The 24,642-nt window shown below is 36.1% G+C and overlaps 1 protein-coding gene across 1 annotated transcript in view; it reads right to left on the reverse strand.

Moving 5' to 3' along the window:
• The window catches only part of LOC115878132 (tyrosine aminotransferase-like), a 43,967-nt gene extending 28,804 nt beyond the window's left edge, over positions 1-15,163 (reverse strand). The window contains exons 1-2 of the mRNA XM_030894503.1: positions 14,892-15,163; positions 278-566 (exon numbers count right to left, since the gene is read on the reverse strand). Of these exons, the coding sequence (XP_030750363.1) occupies positions 278-566; positions 14,892-15,081 (479 nt within the window). The 5' untranslated portion in view covers positions 15,082-15,163. The remainder of the gene's footprint in view (positions 1-277; positions 567-14,891) is intronic.
• Positions 15,164-24,642: the final 9,479 nt, after the last annotated feature.

A 24,642-nucleotide genomic window follows, 5' to 3' on the forward strand; every position in this document is an offset into this window, starting at 1 on the left:
AGAAACAAGCCTAAATGACTCAATGTCACATCTACATTAACACTCCAGTATACTATGTATGACTCTGTTTCTCCCTTGCACAATAGATATTATTAAGCAAATAATGGCAAATTGCTTCTAACAAGCAAGATGTTTGAGTAATGTAAACTTCCTTGTAAGTTGTAAAACCAACATATCAGCATATAATTATCCCTTTTAAGATAAAATAAGTTTCCACCTCCCTTACAGGAAATATGATTGTAACTGATTTTTAACGAATTTAAAAATATAAACTCACTTGTAAGCGCCAAAACCAGGTTTTGGTATTAATATATTTTGGCCCTTAAATGGATCCGCCAATGCAGTGATGGACGTTTCTAAGGATGACGCGCATCCGCTACAAATAAATATATCGTCAGAAGTAAATTTAGCTCCATCTACGCTGATAAAATCTGCAATAGCTTGTCGGGCTGTTTGTAGTCCCATACTTGGTGAATAACCATTGTGTTTTCCTTGTTGTACAACTTTTACTAGGGCGTCGATGGATTCTTGGGACGGATTCAAATTTCCATATAAAGTTGGATCTCCTGAAATATTAAAATATTAATTAATTATTGTGTATCTTTAAGCCACATGTACCGTTGCAAGAAAATTTGTTTAATTCTGTTTTAGAATACGCAATTCTTGAATCAATGCGCAATACTCATGATCAAAAGCTTGCGCATTTTCGTGGTTTCGGGCTAAGCTAAAATCAAAGTCTAAAGCTATGGTAAATATATCCGCGCTGTTTGATTTTTGTTGCAAGATTTCACAATTCTAGCGGAAATTCTAGTAATCTGTTTGTGACCAACAAAAAATTCCGTACCATTACTGACTCTTTTAACCGCTTTGGTCTTTCTTTGCTTTTCACTTTGTGTTAATTTGATTTATGTGTTGTAGTGTTCAAGCTTCATTTTTCAGTTACTAGAGAACTAAACAAAATTTAAAAAGCATAATGTCGGGGACTTAACCAGTGCTATTAACATTACCACAACTTTCTAAATAATGTCTATGCCTTTGTGACAGGTTCGTTTCCTTGAAACAAGTCTGGAAATGTTTCTTCCAGTGGCGAAATACCTAGGCTCGTTTCAAGACAGAACTTTTTTAGTAAATTAACAAAAGAAAACTGGTTAATTAGCATAGCAACCAACGAGTTGGTTCTTATACAGGATGGTCAGAACTGTATTCCGGAAACTTTGGCAGCATATTCTGTAGATAAAAATAAGTAAAAAAGTTTCTAAATGTATGTCCTAAAATGCTTAGTTTTGGAGATCCACGGTGTAGAAGTTTAATTTTTATTTCTATTTTTTCCAAATAATTTCTGAAGTAACGTCAATATTTGAATGAAAATTTTTGTCTAGGAGTTTTTCGACATGAAAAATTTTATTTAGAGGTCAATATGACTCCTACTTGTAGAGGGCGCCACCATATTTTTAACTGGTTTGAAGAGTATGAAGAGTAATAACTTTTCCTCCGTACCTATCTGAAACTACTGAGTAAAAAAATTTACATTTACGACGTTTTTTATGTAAAAAGGGTCTCTTGGTAAAAATCACCACGAGTAATGGCCCTCCAAATATTTGAAACCGAAATTATTAATACCTGTCATCATTGACATAAATTAAACATGTTATTAGAGTTTTATCATAATTTTTTCGAAGAAAAATTTATAATTAATTTAAAAAATAAAAAGTTCCCAAATTTATCATTTCAGTCAAATATTATAGAATAAAATAGTGAATTTTTAGCGCGAACGAAAGTTATATAAATAAAACATATTTTTCTTACATTGGGAGACTGTGATTTTGCAACACCAGATTAACTTAAAATTGTCCCGCAAAAGCAGTAGCGGTAAAAAATAAATATTTTGAGTTATACTCAACATATTTATTTTTCGTCAATAATGACATGTATTGACTGTTCTCAATACTGTTCCATTCTCAATATTTTGTGAACGGTTGATCGTAGCGATTTTTACCAAGAGACAATTTTTCGGTAAAAAATTTAGTAACATGTGTTATCGACGCCTATGATCCTTATGATAGGCAGTCATTTTCACGCCGCGCCTGCACCCCGTGACCGCTGAAGTTTGGGAGTAGCGGAGTGGTAGGCTTTGGAAACAGTTGAATGTCAGAGATTGTTGATTTCGGCCGAGAGAAGACATTGTTTGTCAAGCTAGTTAGAATTATATTTTAAATATCAATTTCTGTTAAATATATTAATCTCCCGATTACATCAGAAGTGACGATGAGTTTAATCCAGCGTTCTTAGGCCGTAACGGCGTATTTCTGACTTACTGACGACTATTGACTTGACTTTGACCTTTGACCATATCGTTTCGTAAATGCGTCGGTTTCGAGGATCGATTCGGTGATCGATCGTCTCAGATACGGGTACCCGTCGCCGTCGGATTTGGGATACCGTCGTCGGATCGGCGAAGCGCGAAAAGAAAGCCGGAGGGATCATCCTGCTAGGTCTAGTGCTCGAAGGTAATAGCGAAAAAAAAGCAGCGTCATATCACCCCTACAAATTACAGACTCCGGCAGATAACAGGAAAAGGTAGTGAGCCAACACATTATCTGAACAAATCTCTTCTAAAAGGTATTTTAAAAATGGCTAGAAAAAAATCGAGATAAATACTAAGGTAATTACGATATAAATTCTAAGGTAGTATTTTTATACAGTAAAAAAGTTGTCATGGAGACAGATTTGAGTTTAAAGTAATTGTTCGGATTTTTCGATTTCGGATTTCGGTGATATAAATCGCCTTGTGGTTCAAGAGGTCTCGAAGAGAGGGCGCTACCGTAGCCTGTTGATAAGGGTCGATTTCGCTTGCGAAAGAAGATGGATGCGAACCTCGGCATAAACAGACAGTTTTTCACGTAAAAGTAAAATTTTATTGTTAAAATTAACAGTTAAATAAATATCTATCTATGGTCCTCCTGAGGAATAAAATTTCTAGAGTTATGTGTTATTTAGTATTTAGTTATGTTGAGTATGTGTTATTTTATTCTCATTAAACTTCTTGATCAAGCCGAAACGTGGAACGGTGGTTTTCAAACATGATTTTTATTTTTGTGCGTAGAAATATTTTGTTGCTCTTTTTAATTAAAAATATTAAACAAAAGTCGAACACTAATTTAATATTTTCATTGTTTATTAGGTAAATAAAAAAATATATCAAGTATATACAGGTATATTCAAGACATTTTATGTGGAAAGGTAAAAAAAAGTCTTCAAAAGTTTTTCAGTTTTTCAGAAGTACCTACTATCGATTGTTTCATAAATGTATAATTTATATTTTTCATATATACATTTTTAATTATACCCCATTTTACTTATTACTTATTTCATTACTTTAAGTTTAGTTATAGATGTTATTAATATTTCAGCTATATTTTTAATTTACTGAAACTTTCAACTTTAGGTAGTCTAGTAGGTATTGCTAGGTATATCAGTAATATACTAGGTATTACATGAATGTACTGGGTAATTATCTTTAGTGATTAGAAATACAAGAGAGAAATAGTAGATATGTAAAATTTAAAGTTGAATATTTATGAAATCAAACGTTTATTAAGGCATATCTAATATTAATTCATTATAGACTCATAATCCTCCTAGTATACACGCATTTTCGATCTAATATTTGAAAATTCGTTTTAAGATGCTGTTTTTAACGTAGTCTTTAAGAAAGTTATTTTGTTTTGTACCTATTTATGTAGTTGAATAAATACATGGTTGTAGAATAGTTAAATATGTTCCGAACTTCAGGTTTTGCAAATTCACTTGAGAATTATATCAAAAATTCACATAATTTATAAGTATTACATTAGTTTTTCAATTATTATAATTAATTTTAACCACCTCATTATATTTCAGAGTTTTTCAGTTTAATTCAGGCATTTCGCCAGTATTTCAGGAACTTTATCTTTGTATACGCCGTAATTAATAGCAAATAACCCTTCGAATAGTGTTGTAATAAATTGACACATTGTGAGTGTTAAAATAGTTGTGTAAAATTTTGTAGAAGATGAGAACGAAGCGTTTATTAAAGTACACAGGGCTACTTTTTAATAAAAGCGTAATTTCTTTTAATTAGAAATAAAAGTAAATGTCCAGATGAGTCAAATTCTAGGCGCCAGAGTACTATTATGTAGTAGATTTCACAACACGCTGTAGATATTTCGAAAACAAACTACTAAAGGACGACATAAAATAAATATTCTCGGAAATAACATATTGTTTCGGTAAAAACATGTTTAAATAGTTTTTAACAAAAATGTTTAATAGTTAATATACAACTAGCAAATCCGATTATCTTAATCTTATATAAAATGCATACACTTTTCATATTATGCGTTAACAAAAATAAATAAAGCGGTAATATTATTTTAATTCAAAATACATAAACTAAGCTACCTAGGTATGTACTTAAATCTTTATGCGTAAATATATGAGTTTTACAACCCCGAATAAAGTAATTATCTAGGGGTACCCTTTTACCTAAAAAAACGAGTACTTTCAATATAAACTAGCCATATCTCACTACCTGAATACTGTTGGACATCCACGTGGAATGGGACAAGTAGATAGAGAGGCATAATCTCTAGTAAGTGTAACAAGTTGCATTACGATATCTAGGTTGAAAATGTTTCAAACATTCAGTTTGGATTGCGTGGAACTAAGCACTAGGAGCAAAATGAGCGTATCTGGACAAGTTGCGTTTATCCCTCCGGGCGTAAATGATAAAGTCGGCGTTAGCGAGTTTTGGCGTAAATTAGTAGCGAATTATGCGAAATATCAAGGGAATAAAGAAAAATTGGATGCGTAGAATATATATTATTATATTTAGCGTTACTATACTACTATATTTAGCGTTAGATCTATTAAGGATCACTTCGACACAGCTAATAGGATCCAATCAATATCCAAGGTAGACAGGTTCATTTGAATTTCTAAGCAGCTGAGGATTGGTTGATATGAAGTTAGAATGCCTAGGATGATATGCACGGTCAAAGAACAAGTACTGTGGAATAGCTAGGTTTGGCAAGCTATGGATTTTGGTTATGGTAGATTCAAACGGGAATTAGGATTGGAAAAAGGAGTAGGGTTAGTTCTACCCGGTACTCTCTTTTTCAAGGTATACGTTAGTATGATAGCTGGAAAAGGCGTGTGGTGGTTGCTAAGGTATGAGTTTACCACCTGGGCGCTTTGTGAGTAGGGCGGACAAGACTTGCGAATAGGGATGAGTCCCGGTATTCGGTCTGGTTAGTTCGACCCGGATTGCTCTCTTTTCCAGTGGCTGGAATAGGCGTGGGCCCATAGTTAGATTTAGATTTTACAATTTACATTTTAGAGTTTAGATTTATATTTTAGAATTTAGGTTTAAGATTTTAGAGTTGATATTTAACTTTATTTTGTTGCACGCAAGCTGCAGATTGCGTGTAACACCAGTTCATAATAAGTAATTTGTTTATTTTACCTTATGAAATTTTGTCCGTGAATAATTTATTTGTGCATCATGACTTTTTGAGTATTGTTTCTGAGTGAGTTACGATATTTTATTTTTATTTACTTAAGTAGCAAATAAGACGTAGCTCCAGTATGAGCAGTGAACAATCTAACTATATTTTTATTTCAGCTTTTAAAAATGTCCTTTAAATGATTCTGATTATGTTTCTCCTTTTAGTGTGTTGTAATAATGGTAACAATTAGCTGATAAGGTTTTGTCAATTGGTTTTGTATCAATTGTCTAGTATCAGCAGCAAACAATCTAACATAATATATTTTTATTCCAACACTTAAAAATGTTCTTTAAACGATTGTGATTATTTTTGTCCTTTTAGTGTGATGAAACAATGGTAGCAATTAGCTGATAAAGATATGGCCCAGCAGCAAAAAAAAAACTAATAAATATTTTTATTTCAGCATTTAAAAATGCCATTTAAAAGGTTCTGATTATTTATGTCCTTTTAGTGTGATTGAGAGGAGTGAGGACACTCATAAGTCAGGAATGGCCGAATGTTATCGACGCCTATGATCCTTATGATAGGCAGTCATTTTCACGCCGCGCCTGCACCCCGTGACCGCTGAAGTTTGGGAGTAGCGGAGTGGTAGGCTTTGGAAACAGTTGAATGTCAGAGATTGTTGATTTCGGCCGAGAGAAGACATTGTTTGTCAAGCTAGTTAGAATTATATTTTAAATATCAATTTCTGTTAAATATATTAATCTCCCGATTACACATGTATATTTTTTCACCCAGTAGTTTTATACAGGTACGGACGAAAAGTTATTACTCTTCAAAACAGTTACACATGTAGGTGGCGCTCCTTATAACTAGGAGTCGCTTTGTCATCAAAATCAAATTTCTCATATCAAAAAACTCCTAGGCACCAATTTTCATCAAAATATTGACGTTACTTCAAAAATTATTTGGAAAAATCGAAATAAAAATGAAATTTCTACACCCTGTATCTCCGAAACTAACCATTTTAGGACATACATTTATACGAGCTGTTTTACTTATTTTTATCTGCAGAATATCCTGCCAAAGTTTCCGGAATACATTTTGGACCACCCTATATATTATTAGGAATATTAACACTTTATCAAAATACTGTGGCTAGTTTGTATTTAGCCGATGACACGTGTTAATTTGTGTAATTTTCTTTTAGTTTATAAATTAGTTAGTTTGTAAATGGAGCTGCATAATAAATACACATTTGTTCAAAATTATTACGTATCGATAAATACAGCATCTATTAGCGTATTTTTAGAAAGAAAAAAAAACAACGCTTTATTGTACAAAAACCCAAAACAGCTTCATCGACAAAGCAAAACAAAAAAAGCACAAAAACAAATATACAAATAATACAAAAAATGTCATACAATACAAATCAATTCAAAAAAAAAAAAATTACGTCATAAAATTACAAATAAAACATATATGGACATTGCAGAACACAGGCGTATCTAGAAAATTTTACAAAAGGAAAACTGTAAATGGATAAAATCATGTTATACTAACATAAAATCAAGAGTTATACTACGAGTAAATACTAGACCTTTAACCAGTGTGTGAGATGATCAAAATATTAAAATTAAAATTCTAAATTGTTCATGATTAAACATCAACAAAAAAGTCGTTTACCGCATATAGGGCTCTCTCCAGTAAGTATGATTTCAGAGCTTTGCGAAATGCGGGAAAGAATGAAAGTGACTTGATATTCGAAGGCAAATGATTGTACATTTTCTTGGCATTGTACAGTATTGAGCCCTTAACTAGTTCTGAGCTCGGGGTTGGCAGATAAATATCGTGCTCCGCATTCCTAAGTGGATAGTTATGAGAACGCCTTTCCGGAATAGAGAATATGTGCTTGCGGATTAAGCAAACGGATTCAAAAATGAATAAGGAAGGAAGAGTCAGTATTTTGAAATTTTTAAAGAAATTCTGGCAGTGAGTTCTACTGTTTAGTCCCAATAAGTATCGAACTGCTCTCTTTTGAAGTTTGAAAATACGATCAAATTTTGTCGCGCAGCAAGTACCCCAGAATGGAAGGGCATAACGAAGATGCGACTCAAAAAGGGCATAATAGACCATTCTAGAGGTTGATGAGTTAAGTTCCTTAGACACTGATCTTAGCGCAAAACAGGCAGAGCTTAGTTTCTTTGATAAGGCTTCGATGTGCAAGTCCCATTTTAAAGAGTTGTCCACAACAAGTCCTAAGAATCTCACAGAGTCCACGACGTCAATAGTGGTGTTATTAAGTACAAAAGGTTGTATAGTACTTTTATATGACAAAACTTTAGTTTTTGAAAGGTTGAGGCATAGGAGATTAGAATCGCACCAAGATTTAATGGTTCGTAAGTCACTGGATATAGTATCATATAGTGCAGTAACATCTGGGCCGCTCCAAGTGAAACTAGCATCGTCCGCAAAGAGGCAGATTTTACCGCTAATGTCTAGATTTGCAATGTCGTCAAGAAATATTCAGTATGTTAGTATTGTCCACATGTTTTGCACAAACTTTTAAATAAAAAGTTTCGCGAAACCAGTGATGTTAAGATGTTAAGAAACCTTGAACCCTTGGTTGGTTCAAGAGGTCGGAAAAAGCTTACAAGCGGCACAAGCTCGTCAGGTGTCAATTATTACTAGAAGGGTATATGCCTATTGTGTACAACGAGCTCTTTAAATAGAGAACTTAGGGGGTTATTGATCAAGGCAAACTGTGTCACGTCGATTAAGGTCTGTTAATTTACATCTTCGGAGACCTTTGCGAGTTCCAAAATTAACAGATCAGCATATTACATGGTTTACAAACAATGGATACAGGAAATGGCTGAACAAAATAAAAACGGGGAAAGTGTCATGTTTTCATATGAAACAGGAATTGGCCTAGTAGCGGATTCTCGACGAATCCATGTATGGAGGGCTCCCAGACGACTAGCCAGATTAGCTACAGCACAGCATCCCCTCCCATTTCATAGAGGTAGGGTAATGTTTTGGGCTGGGATAATGAGAGGGGCTCGAACACCATTAGTTGTTATTAGAGATGAGCAAAACTGCGATTCTCCAATCGCAATTGAAACTGCGATTGCGATTTTTAAATCGCTACGACTGTAACCTGCGAATGCGATTTTAATACTTAAATCTAAGTATTAAGGTCTATAATTGTCTGTGTATATACCTAGATACCTTTTCCAGGCTGGCAAATTTTACTACTCTAGTAGTGACGATCAACAAAAGCATCCAAACGGTGTTGGAATTTTGGTAGACAAAGAAACAAATAAATCCGTTACAGGTTTTGTACCCCTCTCAGAGAGAGTAATGATGATACAGTTAGAAACATCAAAGATTCGAACAAATATCATTCAAGTGTACGCCCCAACGGCACAAAGTGAAGACAGAGAAATTGATGAATTTTACGGACAAATAGAACAATTATGGAAGAACATTAAGAAACACGAAGTGACAATTGTAATGGGAGATTTCAATGCCAAAATCGGTAGAGGAGGAGTTGTGGATGTCATTGGAGAGCACGGACTGGGACAGCGTAACGAGAGAGGAGACAGGCTGGTTGAATTTGTCCAAGAGAAAGATATAGTAGTGACAAACACCTTATTCAAACTACCACCAAGAAGATTATACACGTGGAAATCACCACAGGACACAAAAGATAAAATAGTAAGAAACCAGATAGACTGATTAATAAACGATACAGAAATAGCATACTCTCAGCCAAGACATACCCAGGAGCAGACATGGCATCGAATCACAACCCTGTAGTTGCAACATTCAGACTAACTTTAAAAGGTATCAAACAGTCCAAGAAGAGTACAAAGATGGATGTCACAAGATTAAGAAACAGCAAAACTAGATCAAGGGTTGAAAAAAGACTTACAGAAAAGTTGCAAACATCACACAGTAGAGATAAGGAAGACATAAACATCGAATGGGGGAAAATTAAAGATACAATTCTTGAAATAGGAAACAATGAGTTTATCTGTAAGAATGAGAAAAAGAAAAATGAATGGATCACCGATGAAATTATCGAATTAATGAGAACAAGAAGAGAAGCTAAAACCACTGAAAACAACAGATACAAAAGTATACATCGGGAAATACAAAAGAAAGTAAAAGAGACGAAAGAACACTGGTTGAATGAAAAATGTGCCGAAATTGAAAAACTGCAAGAAGTACATGACTCCTTTAATATACATAAAAAGGTCAAGGAGATCACTGGAAATTATAAGAGGAACTCAAATATACTGGTGGATGATGATGGGAATATAGTAACGGAGCTGACATCAAAGCTTAAGACATGGAAAACATATATCGAAACGCTGTTCGAAGATGACAGAAATAGACCTTTACCCCCAGAAAATGATATAGAAACCGGACCAGAAATAACAACAGATGAAATAGAATATGCGCTGGACATGAAGAACGGGAAAACACCTGGCCCAGACGAACTACCCATTGAAATGATAAAACTGCTTAAGGAACATAGCTTGGATGCACGTGCTGAGCTCTTCAATGCGATCTACAGATCAGGAACGATACCAAAAGACTGGTTGGTATCGACCTTCATTGTGATTCCTAAGAAAGCCAACGCAAGATTATGTAAAGATCATAGGACCATAAGCCTAATGAGCCATACACTCAAATTATTTTTAAAAATAATTCACAACCGTGTGTATACAAAACTGGATAACGACATCAGCGATACACAGTTCGGGTTCCGCAATGGAGTTGGCACGAGAGAAGTATTATCTATACTAATATATAAAATCCTTAAGTGACTGACATACTGATTAATCACGATCCTGCTCAAACCACTCAACGTAAGAAGCTCAATTTTGGCATACAGGTTGATTCTAGGGTGTAGAGGTTCGATAAGAAGGGATTTTTCGAAATTCCAGTTCTAAGAGGGTGAAACCACCCCTCAAATATAACAATATTTTTTATTTAAAAAACAGTCAAGTTTCCGAAAAAACGCTTAAACACGTATATTTTATTTTGTTTTTTTACATATTTTAAGAATTTTTAAAAATGTATACAAGGTGTTTCGAAAAATCTGGTCATTGATTAATCACGATCCTGCTTAAAGCGCTTGACATAAAAAGCTGATTTTTGGAAAACAGATTGACTTTAGGGTGTAGAGGTTCGATAAGAAGGGATTTTTCGAAACTCGAATTTTAAGGGGGTGAAACTATCCCTCAAATATTAAAATATTTTTTATTTCAAAACCGGTGAGTTTTTCGGAAAAATTCTTAAACACGTATATTTGATTTTGTTGTTTTACATATTTTAAGATTTTTTATAAATTTATACAGGGTGTTACATAAAATATGACCATTGAGTAATCACGATTCTACTTAAACTGCTTTGACGTTTAAAGCTGATTTTTGACGGATTGACTGTGGGGTGTAGAGGTTCGATAAGGAGGGGTTTCTCGAATCTCAAATTCCAAGAGGGTGAAAACGCCCCTCAAATATTACAATATTTGTTATTTAAAAAACGGTTAGTCTTTCGGGAAAACGTTTGAACAAGCATAATTTATTTGGTTTTTTACATATTATGAAGTTTTTTAAAAATCATACAAGGTGTTCTAAAAAGTTGGGTTATTTCTTAACCAAGATTCTGCTTAAACTGCTTGACGGAAAAAGCTTATTTTTGGCAAACAAATTTAAAAAAGTTATATAATAATATCGCCATATTGTTTTTTCTCATGCTGACATAAATGTGAGAAAATTTTATCCAGTTTGTATGTTAATGGAAATTCTTGCTTTGCTTTATCATCACTATTACAAATGATTAATTCGACGCGAATGAAGTCGCTGGTACACGCTAGTTTAGTATAAACGTGTTGACTCAGCGCTGTTTGGATGTTAACAAGGATGTGTACGCCTGCTTTGTGGACTATGAGAAAGCATTTGACAGTCCGTCATGAACAACTTATCAAAATTCTGAGAGAAAAGCAAATAGATACCACAGATGCCAGAATTATTGAAAACCTATATTACGACCAAACAGCAAACATCAAGATAGACAATAAATACACGGAAAACAGCAACATCAAACGTGGTGTACGACACGCTATACTTTCCCCGCTATTGTTTAATATGTACTCGGAAGTCATCATGAGGGAGGCATTACACAATGAAGCAGCTGGAGTAGTAGTAAACGGAGTACCTATAAACAATATACGATACGCAGATGATACTGTGCTGCTAGCAGAAAGTATAAAGGACCTGCAACGAATGGTCTAAAAAGTGTATGAAACAAGTATCCATTATGGCTTGAATATGAACCTTAATAAAACAAAATTCATGATATTTACCAAAAAACCAAATAAAAATACTCAACTGATCATAAACCATCAGATAATAGAACGAGTCTATAAATATAAATATCTAGGAACCCTGATCAACGACAACAATGATTACTCATCAGAATTAAAACCGAGAATTGAAATAGCACGTAACACCTTTATTAAAATGAAGCAATTCTTTTGTTGCAAAACTTTAAGTAACCACCTTAAAATACGAATGCTAACATGCTACATATTTACAATAATGCTCTATGGAATAGAAGCTGCCACTCTAACAAAACAAATGCTTAAAAAGATAGATGCCTTCGAGATGTGGCTTTGCAGAAGGGTACTCCGGATATCATACGTTGACAGAATTACCAATGAAGAAGTCTTACGAAGAGTCTCAAAAGATCTAGAATTGTCCAAAGAGGTGAAAATCAGAAAACTCCAATATATGGGCCACGTAATGAGAGGTACAAGATACAAGCTTTTACAACTAATTATCCAGGGTAAAATAATAGGGAAGAGAAGCATAGGAAGAAGACGGATGTCGTGGCTTCGAAATATCAGAGAATGGTTCAACTGTACATCAAACGACCTGTTCAGGGCAGAAGTCAACAAAATAAAATTAGTCATGATGGTCGCCAACCTTCGCAAGAAGTCGGCACCTTAAGAAGAAGATACCTAGAGCTTTAACAGTTAAAAAGAGTTAATATAATCAGTTGTTTAGTTTTTAAGGATTTTTGAACATCTTCAACACATATTATAGGTATTAAAACTTTATATATCCTGCAAGTGCTGCGACTACACATACCTACTCTTTCTACAATTTTCAATTATCTAATTCTTTATCATTTTTTTTTAATCTAAAGGAATTATTTTTTTTTAGGGTGGCTAACACCTATAACTTTTTTTATTTTTTCAGATAAAGAAACGAGATTGGGTACGTCAGTAAATGACATAAATCAGGATTGATTGATGTATTCAATCCTGTTTCACCGTAAATGACTATAACTTTTTTGATTTTTTAATGACACCCTAGGTATTTTTATTACATTATTCGATAGAAAATGACACTCGCTTTGACATTTTCGCATATGATTTAAATGAAAATTGCAACATGCGGTTCATAACGACAATTTGACTCGAAATACCAAGTTTATTTTTTACCGGCCAGGACAACACACGGAAAACAATAGACGATCAAATCTATTTTTTCAAGACTTCTTTTTCCAGCCATGGCACTCTAAGTTAAAATACGATTTTTTAAGCGAAAATGTCAAAAGTTGACATATGATATACCACTCTATTCAGAGTGTCATTTTCTATAGAATAAAGTAAAAAAATACCGAGGGTGTCATTTAAAAATCAAAAATTGTAGTAATTTCCGGTGAAACAGGAAGTGATCGAAAAGAATAGAATACGATAATCAATCCTAATTTCTGTCATATACTAAAATACCAAATCTCGTTTTTTTTCTGAAAAGAATAAAAAAGTTATAGGGGTGAACCACTCTTGAGAAACACCCGGTATATTATGATCTTGGCACTAGAAGATAATACCTTCACTATAAATAAATAATAATATGAGAGAGAAAATTCAATCGCAGTTTACTATAAAATGCTTCAGTAGACCACAAAAATTACATTCGCAACAAAATCGCAACTCTTAAAAATTCAAACTTGCAGATAGAAGGTTAAATCCCAGTCCCACTTTACAAAACCGCAATTTTCGCAACAAAATCGCAAATCGCAGCTATAGAATATTGGTTGCTTAAATTGAAACTCGCAGATAGAAGAAATCGCAGTTGCAGTTTCCTATGAAAACCAATCGCAAGTTGCGATTGGGATTTTAAAATCGCTGCGATTGAACAGCAGTTTACATTCAGGAGGTGTTAAACTTAGTTGTGCGTTTATTCCGAGATACAGTTCGGGCAAATTTTGTCTTCGTTGATGATAATGCACCACCACACCGGACAATGGAAGTGCAACATTTTTTTGAGGATGATTGTACATTTTTTGGCATTGTACAGTATTGAATCTTTAACTAGTTCTAAGCTCGGGGTTGGCAGATAAAGATCGTGCTCCGCATTCCTAAGTGGATAGTTATGAGATGGCCTTTCGGGAATAGCAGATATATGCTTGCGGATTAAGCAAACGGATTCAAAAATGAATAAAGAAGGAAGAGCAGTATTTTGAAATTTTTAAAGAAATTCTGGCAGTGAGTTCTACTGTTCAGTCCCAATAAATATTGAACTGCTCTCTTTTGAAGTCTGAAAATACGATCAAATTTTGTTGCGCAGCAAGTACCCCAGAATGGAAGAGCATAACGAAGATGTGATTCAAAAAGGGCATAATAGGCTATTCTAGAGGTTGATAAGTTAAGTTCCTTAGAAACTGATCTTAGCGCAAAACAGGCAGCGCTTAGTTTCTTTGATAGAGCTTCGATGTGAAAGTCCCATTTTAACGAATTGTCTACAACAAGTCCTAAGAATTTCAGAGAGTCGACGACGTCATTAGTGGTGTTATTAAGTACAAAAGGTTGTATAGTACTTTTATATGACAAAACTTTAGTTTTTGATAGGTTGAGGCATAGGAGATTAGAATCGCACCAAGATTTAATGGCGCGTTAATGATTTAAGTCACTGGATATAGTATTATATAGTGCCGTAACATCTGGGCCGCTCCAAGTGAAACTAGTATCGTCCGCAAAGAGGCAGATTTTACCGCTAATGTCTAGATTTGCAATGTCGTTAATAAACACCAGAAACAAAATAGGGCCAAGTACTGAACCCTGAGGGACCCCACATTCTATAGGCTTACAAGAAGACATAGACGTACCAATGCTCACAAGCTGCCTTCTGTTGCCAAGATAAAATTGAGAATTGCTGCAATTGAAGAATGGGAACAAATTCCACAGACCTAGCTGATAGGTAGCATGGTCATAAAATTCAGTTTTTCATGTCTAGGTCTTAAACTTTACGAAATTGAATCACTTATTCACCGTGAAATTAAATAAGATTCACCGAAATATTTAATGCAATAAAAACTTACCTATAGCCAAACTTATAATAGATTTTTCAGTTACAGATTTGGAAAACAATTTTTCGATTGTAAGTCTAATAGGATTTATGCAGTTGTTTCCAATAGTAGATGGTTCGACGTTCCAAGGTTTCTGCTCTCTGGTTTGTCCATTGTCTATCTTTTTGCACTGTCCATTGGTATTACAAGATTTGTCCAACATTGTTAATTTAATCAGGATTTAATCCAAAGAGAATAAGTTAGCTGGATTAGGTTAACCCCCGTACTTTAATATTAATAGAGATCTTCCCAGCGTTTTATATAAAATCAGATTGTTAATTCCTTAACAAATAATTTAAAATTGTTATACACTGCTTAACGAAAAACTGAAACTATTTCGGTATTATATATCTAATATATTTTTCGGCATATTATTATCTGTATTTTTTTTAATTTTTGATAATGTGCAAACTATAGTTTCTGGAACCGGAGCTGTTTTTCAGAACCGGAAATTTCGGTACCAAGGAAAAATCCAGGAACCATGATTTCCCGATTTTTTCGGTACTTTCGGTACTAGCATTTTTTTTTCAATGGTGGGACAGTTCGTCAATCAGCAAACAAGGGATGCGTTTCAAAAGTAATATTGATAAAAATTAGACTTTTAACTGGAAATAACATCAAGTAATCAGTTATACGAGAAAAAACATGAACACAAATGATCACAAACAAAGAAAAAAAATTACAAAAACATAAGTAACTAAAAATTTATATCAAACATAAACCAACTTAACTAAATTAGAAAAAAAGCTTTACATTTTCAATTAAAAATGCAAATACCTATAAAAACGTAATGTAAAATATAACTAATACCTTGAGCAGATTTATAGGTACTTAGCAATAAAATAACATATTTAAATTCAATAATTGCTGATTAATATCAAAGGAACTTCAAGGGAACTTCAAAAGTAAGAAAGTATTTGGAGGAGTTTGATTTCGAAGAGGAGTTGAATATTTTTTATTGTTGCCTAGTCCCGAAAGTACCGAAAGAACCGGGAATTAATAATTTCGAGTACCTGGAAAGTAAAGAAAGTACCGGGATTTCACGGTTTTGAACCCTAGTGCAAACTATATGCATTAAATAAATTGCAACTTGTGTTTAGATTGGGAGCAATTTTCCTTTGATTTGGTAATGAAGCAAATTTTTACACATTTTTAACTCTAGGGGAGAAGACCTCGATTTATCCATTGTGCCTGCGACAGAAGCACATACTTTGTGGTTAGAAATCTTTTGAATTGAAACTTAAGAGGAATACAGGATCGTGATAAAGTGATAAACACTGTTCTTGGAGGAATACCGGGTGCGTCTCAAAAGTGGCTCAACCCTATAACTTTTTTATTTTTTCAGATAAAAAAACGGATTTGGTATGTTAGTATATGACATAAATTAGGATTGATTGACCTATTCAATTATTTTTGGTCACTTCCTGTTTCACCGGAAATAACTACAACTTTTGATTTTTAAATGGCACCAAAAAAATCAATTAATTTTTAAATAATCTATAGTTAACCGGCAAAACAAATTACATTATCTTTTCTACTTCTACATTTTTGTCCCTCATCTTTTGTCTGGCGAGTGTATATATCCAAATTGTAATTAAGTAATTAAAAAGGTAATTCGGTATTATAAAGAATATGAGATTGCATATCATTAAGAATGTGTTAAATATTAAGAAAGACATTTTATTACTAAGTCAGATACCTACAATTGAGTTAATATATACTTGTTATATTAAATTAACTATATCACTTAATTTATTAACTGATGTTTTGTCAGAAAGGTAATTATTTTTGAAAAATAAACATATTCAGCGAATTTTATAATACCGTTATGTTTAGCTGATATTTTTGCAATATGCTATTGGTCTATAGCTTTCTGGGTTGTCTGGCTGTTTGTTGGGTTTTTTGATCATGATTATTTTTGATAGTTTCCATGCCTGTGGGAAATACTGGATATTTAAGCATGCGTATGTACATCAGTTGGACTATTGCTTTCTTTGGGATGGTTTTTTTAAGTCTTTTCCAACGAGTCCGTCAGGGCCTGCTGCTTTGAACGGTCTTGAGGTTCTGATTATCCAGTATATTTCCCTTGGGTTTGTATAAGTTTCTGTTGGTGTTGGGTTGTCCAGATTTTCCCATTTAGAATATTGATTGTTGATTTCGTTAATTGTATCGTGGTATTCAGTTTGTCTATTTATTTTTTCTAAGGACTCTTTGAACATATTAGCTTTTCCGTAGTCATCTGTAGGGGTGGATGGGCCATATGGGAAAACGGGAAAAGTCCCGGTGGGCCGGTGGGGAGATAGGCCGGTGAGCCGGTGGGAAGATGGGCCGGTGGGCCGGTCCTAATCAGAGCTCAAAAAAGATTGATTTAGCAAAAATTAAATGGTTAATCTTCTAACTAAAGTTACGTAAGATTCTTAGTGACTGCCTAACTAACTAATCAATTTGCATCAATATAATCGTTAGTTGCTTTTAAACATAAACACCAATTTGTGAAATAACTATTGTTATGTCTTCCTCTGAGACACTTATAATTTTAATAAACATCTGTTGTTTGTTGTTCCATTTGAAATGTTTTATTATACAAGGTGAGTCTATAAGTGCACCTTATTTATGCTGCTTTGTGCAAATATTTTCAGGGCAGGTAGATATGAATAAAAGAAACACATAATATTAAATTCTCTTTACCGTGTTTCAAATAAGTCCAAAATAACCGAGTTATTAAAGTTTGAATTTTTAAACAAAAAACTGATTTATTTTAAAAAAATCTACTACCTAAATATTTCTGTATTTGCATCTCTTTTTGTGCCGTAATATCAAAGATTAAGAAACTATACCGTGGGAAAATTTGCGTTGAACAGGAAGTTCTAAAAATTTTTCTAAAATATAGAGGAAAATTTAAAAGAAAAAACACGATTTTCAACATCTTTTTTTTTACAAAAAAAAAATTCATAGACGTGTTCTTGGGGTCGAACCACCCCTGAAAATATTTGCACTTATTTAAGACTCATTCTGTATAGTTTTACCACTATTCTTTTATTAAAACACATTTATATCCACTGTTTAGGTTATGCCAAGTTTTTTTCGTTTGAGTCATGGCATTATTATACAAAATATCAAATGTAGAAACTAGGAAAAGTCACGCAATGAGAATTATACCAAAATTAAAATACGTATACATGACGAGGCTACTGCTGTACCAGAAAAGAGAGAATTTCTTTCTACAATCGGTAAGAAAGTATATATCTGAAAAGTTAAAAATAATGTTTTTCGCAGAGGATTGGGCCAGCTGAACTAAATGAATCAGGAGTTGAAGTTTCTATCAAGAATGAAGTTTCTCAAAACCGTTATTGAAAACCGTAGCATATTCAAGATCAAATTACCGTTATCGATATAATGGAAATAAAAGAGTAGAATCCTGTGAAACTGAGCTATATAGTAAAAATTCAGATGTCCGATTCGATATTGATCTTTTAAAAATTTTGATCAAGACAATTTCAATATTTTTAAAAAATTGGAGGGAAAAGAGATTTTTTCGCCCCAGCGAAAATCACCCTTACTTGGGGTAATTTGACCCTTACCCAGTGTCCCAGAAATAAGTGCAAGTATTTTAAGAGGAGCAGATTTGGTGAAAAGAAACATTTTTTCTCTTTACCGTTTTTCAAGTAAGTCCAAAATAACCGAGTTATTTTACATTGAAAATTTGAACAAACAAAAAATGCTTTTTTGCTTAAATTTTGAGAACCACTGGATCTTTTCTGTATTTTCTTTCATGTAAATTTAATCCACTACCTATGTTGAGAGATTATCAAGAAATGATGTTTTCTTAACTTAAAACTAAAAAAAAATTCAAAAATTTCTTCAAAAAATTCCAAATTTTCGCAAAAAAAACTGATAGGCGTATTTCTGAAGCCAAAATATACTACCAGTTAAAATACTTGCACTTATTGCTGGGACACCCTCTATATTAATAAATAAAATATGTTTCTTCGTTATGGTCATTTTGTTTTTGTGGATTTGGGCCGGTTGCCTGTTATTCCCGGGCCGGTTTCCACTTCCCCATCCACCCCTGGTCATCTATTATATTGACTGTGTTACCATTGATTTTTGTTTTTATTGGTGGTATTTTATATTGAACACCTAGGTTTTTTACTTTTTTGATGTTTTTCCAAATGTTATTGTCTTTTTCTGCGTTGGTTAGTCTATTGTTCCAGTTTTTGTTATCTTCTTAGTAAATGAGTTGGTTTACTGTTTTGTTGTGTTCTTGTAATTTGTTTAAATTTTGTTGAGTTCTGTTATTTTTGTACATTTTCCTGGCCTGGTTTCTGGTTTTTATGGCTTCGGTAATCTCCTCTGGAAATTTGATTTTCAGTGATTTTTCGATTTTTGGTATGGTTTTTTCTTTGGCCTGTTCTATTATATTTGTCAGTTTTCTCTATGTCCTCCCTGTTATTTATGTTCCTGTCCATTTTCAGTTCTCTGTTAATTATATTATTTCTAAACTCTTTCCAGTCTATCTTTTTGTAATTATTGATCATTCTTGGTGGGTTTACTTTCATTTTGTTATGGATGTGGAATACAACTGGGAAGTGATCGGAAGTCAGTTCTTCGGTTGTCTCGGCTGTCTTTTTTTTTTTTTTTTTTTTTTGGTGAGGGGTGGTTGAAAAATCTTTTATAGACGAATAGTGATCATTTCCACGACCATCTCGGGAGAGATGGTCAGAGGAATAACCCCTAGACAGTGTGGGACTCGTGTTGATACCCACTAAAAAAAGTCCACCTCCGAGGAAACAGCCGCCGAAGAATGGTCAGCTATTATTCCTGCTAATATGTGGGGAAGAAAAAAAAGGGGGGGGGTGTGGGGAAATGGGAGGACTATATTATGAGAAGGGGGAGGACAAAATTAATTGTCTAGAAGAATGGTTTTAAGATGGGAGTATTTGAAGTTTCTATAGTCCTCGGGATTGTAATCGAAGATTTTTAGGGTACTATTGGGGATAGTACCGATTTTCTCGTAGAACTTCAAGGCACGATCCCGAAGGTATTTGGGGATGGGGTCGATGTGTAGGTCAGTACGTATGTCGGAGTTTCGTATATACCAGGGAGCTCTGGTGATATAGCGGAGGATTTTGTTCTCACAGACTTGGAGTCTGTGGATTTGGCTGTCGGAAGCTCTACACCATACTGGGGCTGCATAGAGGAGCTGGGGGCGAATGACTGTTCTGAACAGTAGGACTTTGTTTGAGAGGGACAGGGTGCTCTTTTTGCTGAGGAGGCCATGAAGGCTAGCATAAGTGGCACGGGCACCAGAAATTTTCTTGTCGATATGAGGGATCCAGGATAGCCGTCGGTCTAGTGTGACTCCGAGATACTTGGCGGTTTTCCCCAAAGGGATCTCTCTTCGTCGTCTATGACTAGCGGAGGAGGTAGTGGGAGCCTCATTCGTCCGAAGACGAACAAGGTTTGGGTTTTTGCTGCATTGATTTTGATTTTCCAATGGGAAAACCAATCAAGCAGCTGGACGATGTGGGGTTGGAGCCTGCTCAGAATTCCATTGCTCGAGGCAGTGGAGTAGAGACAGGTGTCGTCTGTGAATAACGCAAGACGAGTCTCCAGGGATTTAGGGATGTCGGATGTGAATGTATTATAGAGTGTGGGCGACAGGACAGAGCCCTGCGGTACCCCCGCCTCTATAGCACGAGGAGTGGAAAGGGAGTCTCCGATGCGGACCCGGAATCTCCTATCGACAAGAAAGGATTTAATGATGAGAGTGATCTGTTGGGGAAAGTGGAGAACGTGGTGAAGTTTGTACACAAGGCCTTCGTGCCAAACCTTGTCAAAGGCCTTCTCGATGTCAAACATGACAAGACCAGTGCCCCGCTTGGCGTTCAGACCCTGCGTGACATGTTCCACCACGCGTGCGACTTGCTGTTCGCAGGAGAGGGATTGGCTAAATCCGAACTGCTCCTGGGGGATGATCTCGGCACTAGCCAAGAAGTCGTTTATTCTGGAGAGAATAACTTTCTCAGCCAGTTTCGAGAGGGAGGAGAGGAGGCTGATGGGGCGCCAGTTTTCTGGGAAAGTGAGGTTCTTATTTGGCTTTGGGATTAGAATAATTATGGCTAGTTTCCAAACGTTCGGAAAATATCTAAGGGACATTATCAGATTAATGATGGTGGTAAATTGGGTTATAAGAACCTCAGGGAGGTGTTTCAGTGCGATGTTGTTTACTTGGTCGTGACCTGGGGCTTTTCTGCTGCGCAGTGTGGAGATGATGGACGAAATTTCTTTAGGAGTTGCTGGGGGGATAGGGGCCTGGAGAGGGGGAATGGGAGCTACGAAGTTTTCGTAGAAATCTTCTACGACTTCATCGAATTCGATGTCGTCGTCGGGGTTTCGGTTTGGACGGAATTGGCGTTCTAACGAGTCGGCAAAGGCCTCTGCCTTCGCTTCGTCGGAATAGACTACTCCGTTTAGGCCGTGAATTGGGGGGACGTAGCGTGAGTTTGTGTTTCTCATTCGCTTTTGAACCTTTCAAAGCGACTTTTTATCGTCCTCCAGCGTAGATAGGAAGCTCTCCCACCTTTCATCTCTGAAAAGTTTGAGCTCTTTCCTAATCTCGCGTACCAGACTGTTAATCTGTCGCTTTAGATTGGGGTCGAGACGGGCACGATACTGGCGTTTGAGCCAGTTTTTCTCTCGGATAAGGGCTCGGATATGTGGGGGGGCTAGAAAGGGGTTGTTTGGGTTATTTGGCACTGTTGAAGTGCTTCGATCTATGGCTTGGGTTATGGCTGAAGTGAAGGTGGAGACCGCCGCCTCGAGCGAGGCGGCGTCCGCGATGCGCGGTAGGGTGGGCGGGTGTTCTTGGAGAGTTTTGGCAAATTTTTGCCAGTTGGTGGTTTTTCGTGTTTTATGGGTGGAGATAGTGTGGGTATTAGTGATAGTAAAGAACACCGGGGAATGGTCAGAACTAAGCTCATCATGCACTGAAACTGACATGTGGGACGTTATGTTTTGGGAAAGTCCAAAGTCTATGGTCGATGGTAGGCCGTGCGAGGGGAAACATGTCGGGTCACTTGGAAAGTGGCCCTGAATGGGGAGGTCGTTGAGGAGTTCGGCTACTGCCGTTCCTCGGGGGTTTCCTTGCCGGGATCCCCAACGCCGATGTCTGGCGTTAAAGTCCCCAGCAAGTAGGATTGGGAAGTTGGTAGAGGAGAGAAGTACCTCGAGATCGTGTCTTGTGTCCTCGCGAGAGGTCTGGTTGGGGATGTAGATGGATGCCACAACGACGGGGCTGATGGATGTTTGTATTTGGACTATTGTTGCTTCGATGGAACGGAGCAGGGGTGTTGGAAGGGGAGTGTGGCGATGTGTGTTTTTGACGAGTATGGCGGTGCCTCCGCCTCGTCGGTCAGGGCGGTCGTTGCGGTAGACAAGGTGGTTGGGAAATTTGAAGGAAGTGTGAGGGCGAAGGTAAGTCTCTTGGATTAGTATTAAGTCGGGACTGGATTGAGTGATGAAGTCGAGAAGTTCGAGCCGTTTGGGAAAAACGGAATTTGCATTCCAAGAGACTATGAGGAGGCCTTTGGCATGAGTGGAAGTCATTGCTTAGGCTGGGGGTTTAGGGGGGTAGCGAGCATGCCGGAAAGCATGTTCGCAACTGCGGCTTGGACTTGACCTTGGATTTGCTCGAGTAAAAGCCGCTGGAATGCGGGGCCGAAGAGGTTTTGAGCTGAGATTTGCTCAGCTAGAAGTTTTTGGAAATCTGGACTGGGAGGTGGAGGTCCGGACTGCGGGGTTGTGCTACCTTTAGCTACACTTGCATAGGAAAAGGATTGGGTGGTTGAGCTAAAGCCAGAGGGTTTACTAGTGTCATTTGGTCGGTCCCTATTAGAAGAGGGTCGATTTTCCGGGTTGTTGGGGTTTTTTGGGCATAGGATGTGGTTTGCAGGGTGTGGACCGCCACAGTTCGTGCAAACTGCGGCAGTGTCTGCTGTTTTCTCGCAGGATTTGGTGCTGTGGTGGCCGTCACACTTAATACAGCGGGGTGGACAGAAACAGTTCGTGGCAGAGTGCCCGAAAAGTTGACAGTTGTGGCATTGGCGAGTGCCATTACCACGATGTTGGGGTTGGATTGTGACTCTGAGATCGGCCACGGTTTGGACTTGGAAGATGTGAGTCTGGCTACGCGGGATACGAATTTTGACTACGGGAAGGGGCTTACCTTTACGGGTAAGTCGATGAATTTCTTTGACTTCGAACCCTTGCGAGGTCAAGTCATCGATGATCATCTCATTTTCGATGTCAGTTTCCAAGTTTTTGATGACGATATTTAAGTCCCTTTCTTCAGGAGAAAGAAGGAATAATAGCTTATTTTCTGATTTCTAAAATAAGCTGTTATTAGCCTGTGATCGGCGATGGTTGCTGGGTTAATTTGTATACCGTGTTGCACGGTTTTGGAGCTTTTGATGACAATTTTTTGCTCCTTTAGTCTGCGAGTTATACTAGACCATAGTCGAGTATCTCTCAAAACTATCGGAGTGGGCTTTGTGGATATTTGTTTTGTGGGTTTTTCTTGCTGCGTTTGAGGAGCAGCAGAGGGAGTAATTACAGCAGGAACCTGGCTAGCAGGACTGCTGGGGGGAATTATAGGATCAACCACAGGGGTACCAGAGGAAGATGGACCTGTGGAAGATGGGCCTGGAGTGGGAAGTGGGGGGAAGTTTTCTCGTTGGGGGGAAGCAGCCCTCGCTGCTATTTTCTTATTGTTTTGGATTGATGAGAGGGAGTCGTCAGAATTACTCTGACGTGCCCTCTTCTTTCTAAGGACCTTCCTCTTTACGTTAGGATCCTCTGGCTTTTCAGACGAAGTTTTTTGTTTTTGGGGGTATACGGCCATTTGATTCGAGAATTTCGCGGAGGTTATTTAATTGGATCATGAGCTCGAGGAATTGAGCCTCATACTGGTCTAGTTTCTCTGGGAGGACGGGAGAACGTGGGTTCACTCGAATCTGATATATAAGGAGTAATAGAGGAATCGTCTGATTCCATTGAAATGTCATTTATGGGAGATTGGGATGAATTTACTGAACCACTAGGGTTCATTTTTGTGGGTCCCTGGACGATGTCCAGGGATGTGGAGAGGTTATTCGATGACAGAATAATAATAATATAAAGTATTCACTTACCCGAAAATTTTTCCTGGGGATAAATCACTACACTAATACACTACACTGCCGCACAATGGATCGAAGCATAGGAAAATAGGGACATTGACTTATTTCGTAATTAATACTTTTATTTTACTGTTTTTTATGTACCACTTCAATAAATACAACAAAAATCTAAATTAATATGGCATTTTGTACCATATAATTTAGAAAATATACAGGGTGTCTCAAAAAAGAACTAATATCTAAACAAAAAAGAAAACAAAAATATTATAACAAAAAAGAAATTGCTTTCTCTGTTAAATCTAAATTAATATGGCCTTTTGTACCAGATATTTTAAAAAATATACAGGGTGTCTTACAAAAAGAGCTCATCTATAAACAAAAAAGAAAACAAAACATTATAACACATGAGAAATTACTTTCTCTGTTAAATCTAAATTAATATGGCCAAATAGTTAACAAAATATACAGGGTGACTCACAAAAGAACTAATCTCTAAATAAAAAAGAAAACAAAAATATTATAACAAAAGAGATATTGCTTTCTCT

This window comes from Sitophilus oryzae, unplaced genomic scaffold (assembly GCF_002938485.1).
Source record: "Sitophilus oryzae breed Bouriz unplaced genomic scaffold, Soryzae_2.0 scaffold_1500_pilon_pilon, whole genome shotgun sequence".
Lineage (NCBI taxonomy): Eukaryota > Metazoa > Arthropoda > Insecta > Coleoptera > Curculionidae > Sitophilus > Sitophilus oryzae.